This window comes from Mauremys reevesii, linkage group 1 (assembly GCF_016161935.1).
Source record: "Mauremys reevesii isolate NIE-2019 linkage group 1, ASM1616193v1, whole genome shotgun sequence".
NCBI classification, from domain to species: Eukaryota; Metazoa; Chordata; order Testudines; family Geoemydidae; genus Mauremys; species Mauremys reevesii.
In genome coordinates this window covers 288,971,045-288,985,515 of record NC_052623.1, presented here as the reverse complement: position 1 = coordinate 288,985,515, position 14,471 = coordinate 288,971,045, and the positions used below count along the sequence as shown (strand labels likewise).

Genomic DNA, 14,471 nt, shown 5'->3' with positions numbered 1-14,471 from the left:
ACTAGTGCTGCAGTAGCCTTTTCATAGTCCTTGAAAGAGGTGCTGAGCTCGAGGCTCCTTGTGCCCCCCCACCCCCCCCAAGCCTGAGCACTCTCTTGGATATTATGTCCAGAGTATCTCAACTCTTGATATGCTTTGAGACACTAGCCTTAAGATGTATTACTACCTAATACAATGGTTGAAGCCTCCTAGAGTTCTGGCCATTAAATTTTGAGAGACCAAACTCAGAGGCTCCGAAAGAGAGTTAATAACCCAGAGAAACTGCCTTCTCCTCCTATACTGTGGAGGGCCCTCTTGCAACTAGCATGAGCCTGATGTGCAGAGGTTGCCTACCCCACTCACGCCATGGTGCTCAATGGTGTCTTCCTGAGAAGCAATGCAGAATAAGGATTTGAAAGTGGGGCAGAAATGGTGTATCCACTAGTAACTTCCCCATCAATACGGCCAGTGTACAAGCAGTGCAGAGGTTAGAGCTATAGCAACCTGAGGGTAGAATTCTTCCTTAAGTCCTGGAAAAGCTCTCCGGCACCTGACCCAACTACACTGGGGTCAGGATTGGGGCCATAGCAGTTTATACTTCCTGTTTCAGGCTTCTCTTTTAAACTTCTATGGATTAAAGCTAGTGGAATCCTTCCAAGCACTCCCTTGAGACTAATCCAGTCAAGACTGCTTCTATCTTTCCTTGAAGAGCACAAGACATGCTGGAAAGGAGCCTGAAAATAAGAGTCTCTTCTTGAAGAAAAAAAAAATTAAGAGAGACAGACACAGCTTTGGAGTTTAACTCACTCAAATACCGGTCATATGCAGGGACAGACTCTTCAGAAATCTATCATTACTATCTTTAGGTGAATTTCTCTAGTTTTGCTAGTGAGAAAAATGGTGTCCAAAAATTTTTTTTTGTTTTTCTTCTTCCTTATTTAATTGGCCTCTTAGAGTTGGTAGGGCAACTCCCACCTTTTCCTGCTCTCTGTATGTGTATATATATATCTCCTCAATATATGTTCCATACCATGCATCCGAAGAAGTGGGCTGTAGCCCACAAAAGCTTATGCTCAAATAAATTTGTTAGTCTCTAAGGTGCCACAAGTACTCCTGTTCTTTTTGCGGATACAGACTAACATGGTTGCTACATTGAAAATATCATGCTTCAGATAATTAAGGCAAATGATCATACTTAAATTCCTTTTCAAGGCTCTCTTCTATCATGCCTACTGTTAATCTAGTTGACCTACACTAATATGCATACAATAAAACAAGTATATTGTTAAATTTAACGTTTTTGTTAGCTGTGACCAAGTCATGGCCACTCTACCAGTAGGTTTTACCCTTTCCCCTCTAAAATCTATCTTGTTATATGCCTGTCTTTAGATTGTGAGCTCCTTGTGGCAAGGGCAGTACATTCTTTTCTGTCTGGAAAATGTCTGGCACACTGAACATGCTCTCATGAACTAATAATGCTAACGCTAGATGCCATCCTCAGCCAGCTTCACAAGAAACATAGCATTTGTGCTAAAGTTACCGGTACCTAACTATTGATGTTTAAGACAATCTGGTAAATCTAATACAGGATTTCAGGTAAGTTACAACAGCCTTACATATTACTTCCAAATATGAAAAGCGAATTAAGCAAATAGCTGGCCAGGTTAGCCTGCTGATGTATAATACAGAAACATGATTGTAGACTGACAAATGAACACATTGGAATGTTCTATTTTGTTTAAAATTCACGTAAGAATTTAAAACAGAAAATTCCCCAAGTTAGTGCTGCTGTGTATTCTCCTACCAGGACAGGGCTCCAGGGAGAGATGGGATTCTCTATCCTTGTTTCAACACACATTTAAAAAAAGATAAGATAAACTTAAAATAAAATGTTGAAAGTCATATCCCTACCATTTCAATGCAGAGTTCTTACCTGTACTTGTTTTTTAAATTAATGAATAAACAACATTCACTTCTCATGTCTATCACTCCCAAAGAACCAATGAGAGGGAACCACATATACATATGTATCAGACGACAAAGTTCTGACCAGCTCATATTGCTGCAAATATAATTTTACACAAGTTCTGAGAGAGCAGGGAAAGGTTTGGGTCCTTTGTGGACCATCACATTATATTTTAAAAGTTTATGAGATGTCTCCTCTACTGCTTGAGCCATTTTCACAGAACTCCTTCCCAGAGTTCAACTGTTCAACACATCCTTTCTGCTTTATAAATCTGTTATTTTTGTAACTGATGGGGTTTGGTGATAAACATAACCAAGACTGGCCAAGACTGAAAATTCCTCTGTATTTGTCTGGTATTGGCAACCTCAGATTTGCAAAGAGGAGGCAGAAGCAGCAGAGATATTTTGAGGCTTTCAGTTCAGCTGCATGACTTTAGAACCAATGAACACTGTGCAACTGGTATAGAAAACACAGGAGAAGCTGAAGAACCAAGCACAGAACAGTCATTAAGATTTAAAATACTACATGGGAGTCCTCCCTCAACTATGGAGCAGTACTGACAGGAGACTGAAAGCTGCATGACAGAGGACCTGAGCAGATTTCTTCTCTCAAGTCCCTCCTCCAACAAGTCTAAAAATGCAGCTTGTACATCAAACAAAAAGTCAATTTCAAACACAATTTCCATTCTACCCATCTATCCAGGTTTATGAGTAGCTTAACTGATTCCAACACTCAACACCTTAGATCTATCAACAATGAACACACATGGTCCCAATATGTATACACATTAAACAATAAGTTACATTATTTGAAAAAGGTGTTTTCAGTTAGATATATGGAACATCAGTTTAAAATTCCTGTACTCTATTGGTTTGTGATCATGTGTTAGTTTTTTATTAAAATTGCTACTTGTTATTTCTTGTGTTTCAGAAGAGTCCAAGTGTTCAGGAACACAAGTACTTCCTTTTCTACACAACTACATATGCGGTACGTTAAGTTACATTCTTGAGGTTCTTGTTTACAGTCTGCTTTGTTTAGATTTAAACAGAACAAGTTCCCCCACTCTCCATAAAAAGTAGAGTGGGTTTATAAATAAAAAATGTTTAACAGAGGTGCTTTTTCTTGGACAATATTTTTTGTTAAACAACTACCATCCTTCAGGTATGTAACATACATGTAGAAGTCTTAGTAAAACATGATGAAACTCAATTTTGAAAATACTTAAAGCTGTATGCTTTATAAAAGTTGAAAGCAAATATTCTAAAGAAGAATACAGAATGCTCCAATATTCTTGGTGTATTATCTAAAATTCATTTGGTCAAGCCAATTCACATTTTTTCACTGGAATCAACATATAGTACTTAGTGTTCTATTGTTTAAGAATCAATTCTATCTAGAAACACATATATAAAGAAATTTTGTTTTGTTTTACCTTCTTAATGGGTGATGTAGGTGTCACTTGACCAGTGGTTATGGAAGATGCTGTCACAGCTACAGAAGCTGGTTGTGCACTAATGTTATTTGCATTATTAGTTACAGATGCCAAAGGTTTGGTTTTGTCTGCAAATAAAACATTTAAGATGTGTCATTTGTAAATTTCTTGATTTCATATTTTATAGAAATCACATTTCTTCAGAATAGGTTAAAACCCTAGTTAAACCTTCCCAAGTAATATACTGTTAGTCATGCCATTTTCTAGCCTTCAATGTTTACTCCTGCCCCCACCCATTTTAATTGTCTCTTGGTCAAAAACAACAAGATCTTTTCCCATAGTCATTAGGCATACAGCACTCCCATTCACATTAGTCAGAATTACATGCTCTTAAGGGTTGCAGCTTCAGGCCCTAGTCATTTGCTGATGCACCTCAAAAAAATGAAGCTCTCAGAAGAAGCTCTCAGAAAAAAATAAATTAAAAAAAAATCAGCCTACTTAGTTTTGGACAGTGTGGGTAACGTAATCCTTGTTAGGTCTGGACTGCTTGCCTTCGGAAGGATCGTAACTGTTTATTCCTAGACTACAACATTCTTCTATATCTTTATTAGCAAAGGCCTCAATTCAGCAACGTATTCATCTATGTGTTTAACTTTAAGCCTCTAATTAGTCTGATTGGGACAACTTGTGCTTAAAGTTACACATGTGGTTAAGTACCTTGTACTGAATAATGTACTGCAATTCAGCAAATAAACACAGATTCTGATCCAAAACTGATTCAGAGTTTTCAAAGATAATACAAGACTATTTACATAGTGCAATGAACGTACACTGCACTACTGTAAAACAGGTCCTTGCTTTAAAGAGGTCATAGTCTAAAGACAAAACAGGTATAATACAGTACAGCATAAAACCCAATGGAAAGATATTAATGTGTGGTTATGCTGTGAAAAGTAACTAATTAAATAACTGGCACCTCCTTACTCCAACAATCTGCTCCCCATACAAATTCAGTCATATATGTTATTCACTAAGTTTAAACTACTTTTAACTTATATAAGCACAGAAGAGCCACCACAGACCTGGGAGAGCAATTAATCAACAAATAAAATTGTTAGTTTAAGGTCCAATTGCAGAATCTTTATTGCTGGTGAAGCATGTGGCAAAGTACCTGGCTTGGCTTCAGGTCAAATTTGCAAGCCTGGCACTTAGTAAAAACACATTTTAACTGGCAAAGTGAGCACATCTACAGGTTGGAGGGGTCTTGGTGTATGTGATATGGTGTGTATTTCATAAAAAGCTCCTTGCACACATAGGGAAAACATAAAAAGGCAAAAACTCTGTATTCACTTGACAAAAAAGATCAATTAGACAAGAAATTTGGATTGTCCATGTGAACTGACAGAAGTATGGAGACAGATATAGGTGCAGTAGTTAGAGTGAGATTTATAAGTGAGGAGTACAGTCTTGAATCTAATGTGGAAGAAGAGCAATAGCAGCATAATAATTCAAGTATGTGAGAGGAGGGGCTAGATGGGAAGGAAAAGATAGAACATGACAACTTTTTAAATGATCTGAGGGAATGGCAGGCCAGCCAATAAAACTATACATTAATTATATGAGTTAGTGTACATATTAAATTCAAAAATCAGGAGTCAAGCTACCCCAAAAATCATGAAACTTAAAAAATGAATAAACATTAGGTTTTTATTTACTTTCTGGTTGGTTAGCCTTCAGAGCATGAGTTCACATATTTAAGCTTTTCTACACCCCAAGCCCTTACAGATAGAAACTTATCTAAACAAAGGGAGATTCTCACATAATCAATAGCCTTCAGGAGCTGAGGTTTTACAAAAACACACCAACTATCACATCACTTGTGATAAAAGTCACAGGAGTTTGCAACACGACATTTGTGTGGAAAAGCGCTTTACATTATCCAATTGGAATCATCATTAAATTTCTGAGAATTTTCACTATAAAAGCTACATTAGGAGGAATAATGGGAAAAAAGGGAAAGTGCAGTTGAAATTTAGAGATGCAACTCTTCAGGGAAAAGCCTAACTTCTCTTGCTTGCCAAATAAAGTATGATAAAAGCCTTGTTTATATTAAAGAAAGTCCAAAGTTTACATGAAAATTAATTCTTGTGTCACAGTCAAATTTTCCTGGCACAAAACCATCTACTAGTAATCAAGAGAAAACAGTTAGAAAACTCATGGAGTTCAGGAAACATTATAGCTAGCTCAGTGACTGAGGCACCACTGCATGATGTATCAAAGGTGACTTAAGTTTAACAAACCTCAAACTCTCTAGATGAGGGACATAGGAATACCAAAGTGATGTTTGACACACTAAGTTTGAAAGTGATTTTGCAGTATATCATTAAACATTTATAGGAGATGGTCTAATTAAAATATAAAAACTATAAAAATCTAGTAAGAATTTAGTTCTGGAGCTTACCCCATCCCACAATTTCATTTATGGAAAATATTTATAGCATTTTTATTGGTCCAGTGCTGAAATGTAGCTCAGGTGGATGAACTATATGAAGGCAGAATATTTTAAGAGGAGCAGAGATGGCTGACAAGGATATTTTCATTATTTAAAAATGTTCAAGTCACTATGTCCAAGAGATAGTTTTATTGACTGTATATGAGTATCATTGCACTATAATGCTAATAGATTTAACAAGGATTTAACAAGATTATGACAACACAACTTAGAAACATTAAACTGATCCAAATATCTTCTCTGATTTGGAAGAATTTTCTTCTTCACTGTAGAAATGTCAATCTGATAAAGTGTCACAATCTGCCACAACCTGCTCACAGAATTTTCAAAGGTGAGGTAGCAAAGGCCTGATGCAGAACAGCAACTTGACAGAGAAGGGAGCTATATAAAGTGAAAGGCTCTTTCTGAGGGTAATCAGGGGAACCCTGTATGAGAACCAGAGAGAGTAAGGGGAAACCTAAAAAATGCAGACAGTTTATCTCACATGGGGATGCTGATTATGGGCCTTTTGTAGTTCACCAGAGACCCAGTTCATGAAATGGCGAATCAAACCAGAAAGGAGAATAAGGCTTTACTGTTTTTCAAGTTTTTTTGGTTCCAATGAAAATTTATTAAATTAATCAAATCTTTCAATTTACATAATCTACAGTATTCTTGAAAATTAGGATTAAAATGGTAATAGTCTAAAAACAGAAAATTAAGTAGTATATTAAGCATCTCTCTAGATATTCTGATGCATACCTCTAAATTAGGTACAAAATAATTTAACCTTCTGCAAATTTCTTTCCAAATACTGTGTGATTTCTTGTTCCATTAGTCATTTGTTCTTTAGAATATAATGTACTTACAACTACAGTTGTGTCAAACATCTCTGTTTTACATATTACAAGCATTGCTGTATTAGTAATAGCTGTCTATGACTGCCTAGCATATTTTACAATCACACAGAACACAAGTTTAAGCAATGTATTTACACATTCACCTAACACTACATGCAAGCATAAAACCCGGCCCCAGATATACGTGGAGGCCCAGGTGGTAATTTAAGTACCACTGCTTCTGTATGGTGACACATAAAAGCTCCTCCTTTGATCTGCCTGCTGGGGGAAAGGGGCAGTTGGGAAAGCAGCTGGTAACTCCTCTGAAATTGTTTGATCACCCACATAGACTAATCAACTTCTCCTCTCCCCAACTCTAGGGCAGTCCCTAGAGCAGCCACTTGCAGATGGGTAGACAGTTATCCAAACAGGCAACAGCAGCATTGTTTTTCCAACTATCAACATACCTAGACAGAGACACAGGAGAGGAAGGTTGTAAGAAGATAAGAGCTACTATGCAATTTGGTGGCGGCATGAGAAGAGGTGGCAAATTTTGATGGACATTTGGGGTGGACCGGGTTTATGAAGAAGATGCTAAAAAACTGTGCGCCTCCCAATTCTCCCCAATCCCCCCTCCCCCCCCATACACACTGTATTTGTGTTAGACTCTTATAAATATTGTTATAGCCCTGTGTACATGTACACATACACACACACACGTGCACAAAATGCTGCACATCTGCTCCAGTCTAGGAGTGTACAGAGAAGTCTGAACAATGGCATCCAACTCAGATTTTTAAAACAAGACTGCTGTAATGCCAGTTTCTCTGCAAATGAATCTAAGCTCTTTTGAGGTATTATTAATCTTGAGCTGAAGTTGCATGAGAAGCAGATGTTGAGCTACTACTAAAAATAATACTTTTAAAGCCACATTTATCCAGTATATAATAATCAATCCGAAACACAGGTCTCAAATTTGTCAATATCTGAGCAAGAATTATTCACTGCATTTGTCAGAGTCTGTTTCAAGATGACAGAACACAGGAGGATGTTTTCTTTTCCAATGTTCCATCATGTAAGGCATTAAGATGGTAAGCAAAGAACTCTACCCATAGAGGTCTTATTTCTGTCTTTTCCTTTGTCTCCTCCCTGTTCCAAATCTGCTACGTTGTATTATTCTTGGATTATCTGATTAAAAATACTGATTATAAATAGCTAATCAAATTACTGAATTAAGAGTTTCAATTCCAATCAGTGCTATAAATATAGCTCATTGCAAAAGTCTTCATATGAATTACATTTTGTGTTTATAAATGGGGATTTAAACTTGTTTAAAAACTATTAAAATTTATTCAAACTAGAAAGTGGCCATCAGTAAATGAAATGAAAAGTGGAATCAAGAAGCTACAATGATTAATTCCCATCGTCATCTAAGCCCAGCACAATGAGTTTAACTGAAGCAACATCCTAAACCAAAGATATCTCTCCAAAATTATTTACCTGTTTCAGCTTCAGATTCTGAGTCTTCTTCCTCGTCCTCTTCACTAGAACAACTGGATTCATCCTTCTTTCCCTCTTCTTCCTCATCTGCTTTCTCTTGCTCCAGAGACTCAATACTAGATGCATTCTTTTCTTGCTCAATAATCAAAGTTTCTTTACTGGAATCAAAAACATTAATTTCAAATAAAAAATATAGAATATCTAATCTTAACCTCAGTAAAACCAACCAGCCAAGTAAGTACTTAATATTTGTGAAAGTTTGTAAAGTTATTTTCCTCACCAGGAACATCTTAATGATTTACTTACTTTTTAAATGGCTTTTGTGACTGATTATTATCCATGTTGGCTGTAGATTCAATTAAGGGAGATTTCTTTTCCCGTTTTTCACTATGAAGCTTAAAGAGATATAAAATGATGCAATTAAAATGATAGAATGGTATAAATTACACATATTTAATAAAAGTGTTATTAAAAGATACCATCTTCTGCAGAATATAAGAAATCCTCTATTTACAACACATATAACTTAACACCCCCAAACAAACATATGCCAAATAACGGTATATAGCATTTGCCTTGAATAGTTAAATACAGTGAAAGCTTTGCCTAAAAAACATCACTTTTCCTTTCAAGATTTTCAGATCAACTTCACTGACCAAATAGAACAAGAAAGTGTGGCACAGAAGGACAGTTAAGCACCTCAAGTCAAACCCGAAGGTTAATTCCATATACTAATCTTAATTAGTTATAGCTTGCATATAAACACACATGCACCATAATACAGAGAGAGAAAGAGAGAGAGAGAGAGAGAGAGAGAGATCTCTAAAAAGCCTACCAGATTTTGCTTCTTTTGTAATTCTTCTAAATATCCTAGAATATCTTCATCTGCTACATCAAACGCTGTCTGACCCTAGTGTGGAAGGGGAAAATGTAATACATCAGAATTATAAAGAAGAATTTAAAAAAAAAGATATCTCTAAACTAGTCACAAGATCATGTAATAAGACACACAACTGTAAGTATGAGCTAGATGTCATCACAAAATTGATAGCATTCCACCTGTCTAGCAGTGATTCAGCAGAATTCTGCAAATCCACTTCTACCTGAAGCTGAAATGAGCAGGAAAATATACATGCTCAGAAAAGCATTTCTCCACGGGAAAAAATATTTTATTATAGTAGAATTTTAAATTCCATAATGCCATGAACCCAGCTTAAAAAAAAAAGTGTTTGAAAGACACTTATCTTACTCTGAGCCTCAATGAGTTTTAAACAGCTAAGAGAGTCATCCTAATAGCTGCTTGTTATATGGTGCTCAGAGAAGGTTGGGAGTGAGTAGGATGATCAGCTCAGATCAGTGATATATGGGGAATGGATGCCAATTTCATTTAGCTGGAGACATCTGTAGCTTTCTATTTCTCACAGGTCCATGGATCAGAACAAAGTTAAAAAAAATTAACTTGTACCATGTAAACAGATAAAAGCAGTGCAGATAACATTGCCTATAATTAAGGTTGCCTGACACTTTCCCTTATAAGAACCAGTTTTCAGTTGCCTATGAGTTTACCAACTTTAACCATTTTGACTGAAATTTACTGTAAGTGTCTACCTTAAGCTGAATATTTTTGAAGAATTTCAACATTTAACTGCTCAGCTATTTCTTCAAACAAGATTAAGGGAAAACATGTTGTTTAGCGATGTTAACAAGTTTCTTACAAACTGTTTAATTGAGAAACTAGTGCATAAATGCTTTGGAGCAAGGACTTGACATTTGACATGGGGATCACCTAGGTTTCAAGGATGTGCTGTTTGCTGTCTCCATAAAAATTCACCCAAATTTGGCCAAGCTCTGAGCCTCTGAAAAACGCAGTTCACACATGCTCAGTAGACAATTTTTAGAAATTGGCAGCTAAATTCTCTGAAGATTCTGTCTAATGAGCAGGTTTTCTGTCCAGGGCCGTGGGGCTGAGAATTTCCCTACAATAGCTCCTTCTGGTATCCTTCATTCTGATGTTTCCTAACTTTTGAGTGCTTGACTTTGAAACCTTAACGTTCTTTAATGTATTTTTATGTAATATTATTAACAATGTTATCTGAATTATCAGGTTACTTTATTTTATTGTATTTGGTAAACTGTTTCCCCAATCTTCTGCAAGGCTGGCTGAAAAGATGCTGAGAGGGAAAGGATTTTTTTTTCCTGTTCATAATATAAAACGCTCCTTTTAATTTAAAATGAATAATTTTTCTTAAAATAGTTACTGTAAGTCTTTAATATTAACCGATAAAGGTGATTTTGGTAAAAATAACCTTACACCTAAATTTCTTAATCTTAAATGTTCTCTCATATCTGATGTTGTCCTTTTGAATTAATGGTTTTCAAACTACAGTAATATACTTTAGAGGTATTATGGATTAATGATGCTCCTTTAGTTCATGCTTCACAACCATCAAGGCATGTCATTAGATTGTAAGACACCCCCTTAGTCACTGTATATAAACTTGCAGGGACACCTTCTTTTTATTAAGGGCATAGCTCAAGGTAATATTTACATCAAGTGCATCATTTTTAAATGTTTAGGTAATAAGCAATATTAATAAAAATACAAGATCTATGAAGCGTTTTTTCTCTCTAGATAATCTGTATGTCAAACTGAGACATGTTCTGACTCATCTAGTCTAAAAAACCAGTTAAAATGAACACCTGTCAGTCAGTTGCTCACTGCAGAAAAGGAATTTTTCCAGAGAGAAATTGACCAAACATAGTAATGATGCCTTGATCAGCTCTGCCAGGAGTCTCTCTGGTACAAATTTCCAGAATGCCAAAAGCTCATTCTTTAGGAAGACATTCTCTGTAACAGTAATGTGCTGCAAGTCAATCAAAACCAGCTCTGCTTATGCTCTATGTAACTGCAAAGCTATAGTCTTTTAGATGTAAAACAGACTATTTAATATTGTGAACAGCTCATGATCCTGCCATCCTATAGTGAAAGAAACAGTTGTTCCAGTATGAATAGTAGTAGTTGAGGAAACTGGATTCAACTATTACTCTGATTTTGCAGCAGCTATTTTTTCAAATGAAAATCCATTCACCCCCTCTAACCTAAAACCAAAACATTCATTACTATTAGAGTTTCTCCCTACTTACTGTGACTTTAGTAGGTCATAACTACTGTTTCAATTTTGCCAGCTGTAAAATAGTGGTACTAATACTTACCTACCTCATCGCAATGTTGTATGCAATTTTATGTTGAAAAGTACTGTATCAAATAAACAAAGCTCAAATAGCCAGTGCTAACTGCTAAGATCTAAAACAGGCCACTACTGTCACTGATTACAGTGGATTCAGAAACTGAACGTGGTTTACTTTTGCCCACCCACTTGTATACCCAGTGCAACAAAAAGGTCCTAAAACCTGATTTGCTGAGTTCTGATATTTTAAATATACATAATTAACTTCCCTTCAAATCAAAAGCTTTGTTAGCTTTAAAATAAAGTTTCTTCTCTATGAAGTGACTATGATAGGGTGATGAGATGTTCCGATTTTATAGGGACTGTCCTGATATTTAGGGCTTTGTCTTATATAGGTGCCAATTACCCCCCGCCCATCCCAATTTTTCACCCTTGCTATCTGGTCACCCTAGACTATAAATAAATAACCATTTCTGACTCAACAAAACTGTTTCCTATATGTATTTAAAAAATCCCATAACTTTAATGACTAAAGAAAGCTTTTACTACTGCTTTTCGTTCCAGTTAGCCTTGAAGGACTAATACAGCTAAGGGGGCGGGGGGAGGGGGAGGGGAGCAGCAGAGAGAGAGAGCATGAGAGTGATTCATTCCTCCTTGTGCCTTAATCTTTTTTACAAAAAGGACCAATTTATGCAAATATCTGAAATAGCTGCTCAGGTGCTGTGGAGCATATTAATTTAGCTGGCACAATACTGATCATTTATAAAGAAGAAATAAAGTCTGAACTTGCAGTGTGCACTGCAGGAAAAAAGGCTTTTTACTTGTAAACTGAACACAGACATGTAACAGAGAAACTGCCATACCAGATCAGACCACTGTTCCACCTAGTCCAGTATCCTGCCTTTGACAGTGACCAGCACCAGCTGCTTCAGAGAAAATGCAAGAACCACAGAAGTAAGGATAATCTGCCCCTAGAGAAAATGTCTATCTAAACCTCAACAGTTAGAGGCTGCCATATCCTCTGAGGCCTGGAGATTGTTCTCTCTTCCAATATTATCATTTTTAATATTTGTTCTTATAACTCTAGATATTCTTATCCAAAGAGGCATCAAATCATTTTTTTAAACATTGTTACCCCAAATATCAGGTGACAGTGTTTACAGGCTAACTGCACATTAATAACAGGAAATGGTTTCAGTTTTAAATTTGATCCTGTTTCATTGAATGGCTTGTTCTTGAATTATGAGAAAAAGACTAGCAGTACCCTTATCTTCTGAATATCATCATCATCGTTATTTCAGGTACATTTACAATGTATCTCCAGTTGTTATTCTCCTTTCTAAGATTAGAGAGTCCTAATCTCTACACAGAAAAAACACCATCTAACCAAAAATCTAACCATTCTTATCATCCATCTTTTCAAAGATAACCAGAACTGAATACAATATTCTGCAGGAGGACATACCACTGATTTATTTAATAGCAATATTTTCTTTGTTCTCCAGCTGATTCTGTATACATGTTAATATTTTGTTTGCTTTTCTGACACTGCTGTGCACTGGAGTACAGGTCTTTAACGAGCTGTCCATTATTAAGCATGGGGTGAAATCCTGCCCCCACTGAAGTCAATGTGAGTTTTGTCATTGCCTTCAAGGTGTCCTGGATTTCATTCCAGGTCTCTCTCTCTATTTGATATAGTCCATTTAGAACCCATTACTTTGCATTTGTCAATAGCAGTTTTTATTGTGTTGCACATTTATCGCATTTATCCATTTTGTTGGAAGAAGTTTTATTAAAAAACCCCATATGCCCTATAAATCACCTACAAAGCACACCACAGGCAACCAACACTTATTAGCTGATAGCTCTGTATTCTTTTTTCACATTAATTTTTAAGGATCAGAAATAATAAACTGTTTGATTGTCCACCCCTACCAAAAGAATATGTAAATATATTCAGTTTTAAAACTCTCAGTCTGATTCCTATAGAATATGCATTCACACAAACAGATTATGAACAAATAGATAAATACGCAGATTTAACCCTGTCTTCACTAAGTAAGTCTGCTGGTTGGTTGGAATGCCGCCATCTTGCAATGTCTTGAATCCACACAAAACAGTCATTGCAACTATTGGTAGAATCAGGTAGTTGCAGTAAATGAGATTCCATCTTCAGATCTAGCTAAACTGGTGGTGACTTCAACAATTCACTTTCTCCAGCCCACAGGAATAGCTGAAAGGCACCACTGCACACTGTCCTACTCAGTTCATCCCATTATGCAGTGATTTGTATTTGGAAGTTTTTATTTGGAACCAAAGGCCTGTTTCCAACAACAGTGCTGTGAAACTACACGAAGTCCCAGATGCACTGGTAGAAATCACAGCAAGCTGGGCAGATACAGCAAAACTACGTCAAAAACAGTATAGCTGTAGATGCACTTAAGTGTGGCAAGGGTAAGGACAACGACTAAGTCCTTCAAGCAAACAATGTCTGACCAACTGTTTCCTCCTTGCTTGGCGTAAACACATCCTGTTTGTTCTGGACAAATGACCCAAATTATGTTTTGGCACAAAAATCAGCAATGAAAAAATTAGCAGTGTTGGCATTTAAAAATGATCATAACAGCTTCAGATTGAACAGCTCATTAAGATAAAGGAGAGGAGTTCATACTTGTCTTTATTGTTTCAATCAGACTGGTAGCCAAATAAAGACAACCATGCACCCACTTATATTGCAAAGTCTATTTTAAGCAAACCCAGGACTGCAAAGGGTTCTCTCTCTTTGATACAGCTTAGATGTGTGCTGCACAATGGTAAGCCAGGCAACATGTGGTCCCCTATGCTTCCTACAACCCAGTTATGATCTTTCCGTTTCTGTGGAACCTTTTGAGTGTGTGCCTGCAGCCTCCAAGCAGTGTCAGTTTACAGACAAAAAGCCTGAAATAGTCACTTTCAGAGGTGTAAACTGCCCCATATATATATTAGAACTGTAAACACACTTCTTGCTGATCATTTTAGCAAAAATATCCAGCTTAGCTAAATATCAAACTTTAAAGATGCAGAAGACCTATTAGTT

The 14,471-nt window shown here is 36.4% G+C and overlaps 1 protein-coding gene across 6 annotated transcripts in view; it reads right to left on the bottom strand.

Moving 5' to 3' along the window:
* Window positions 1-14,471, bottom strand: part of PPP1R12A (protein phosphatase 1 regulatory subunit 12A) — a 213,420-nt gene that overhangs the window by 72,755 nt on the left and 126,194 nt on the right. For all 6 annotated transcript variants that reach the window (XM_039497659.1, XM_039497673.1, XM_039497666.1 and 3 more), the window contains 4 exons: window positions 9,043-9,117; window positions 8,514-8,602; window positions 8,208-8,365; window positions 3,378-3,505 (listed from right to left, as the gene is read on the bottom strand). In XM_039497659.1, the coding sequence (XP_039353593.1) occupies window positions 3,378-3,505; window positions 8,208-8,365; window positions 8,514-8,602; window positions 9,043-9,117 (450 nt within the window). The remainder of the gene's footprint in view (window positions 1-3,377; window positions 3,506-8,207; window positions 8,366-8,513; window positions 8,603-9,042; window positions 9,118-14,471) is intronic.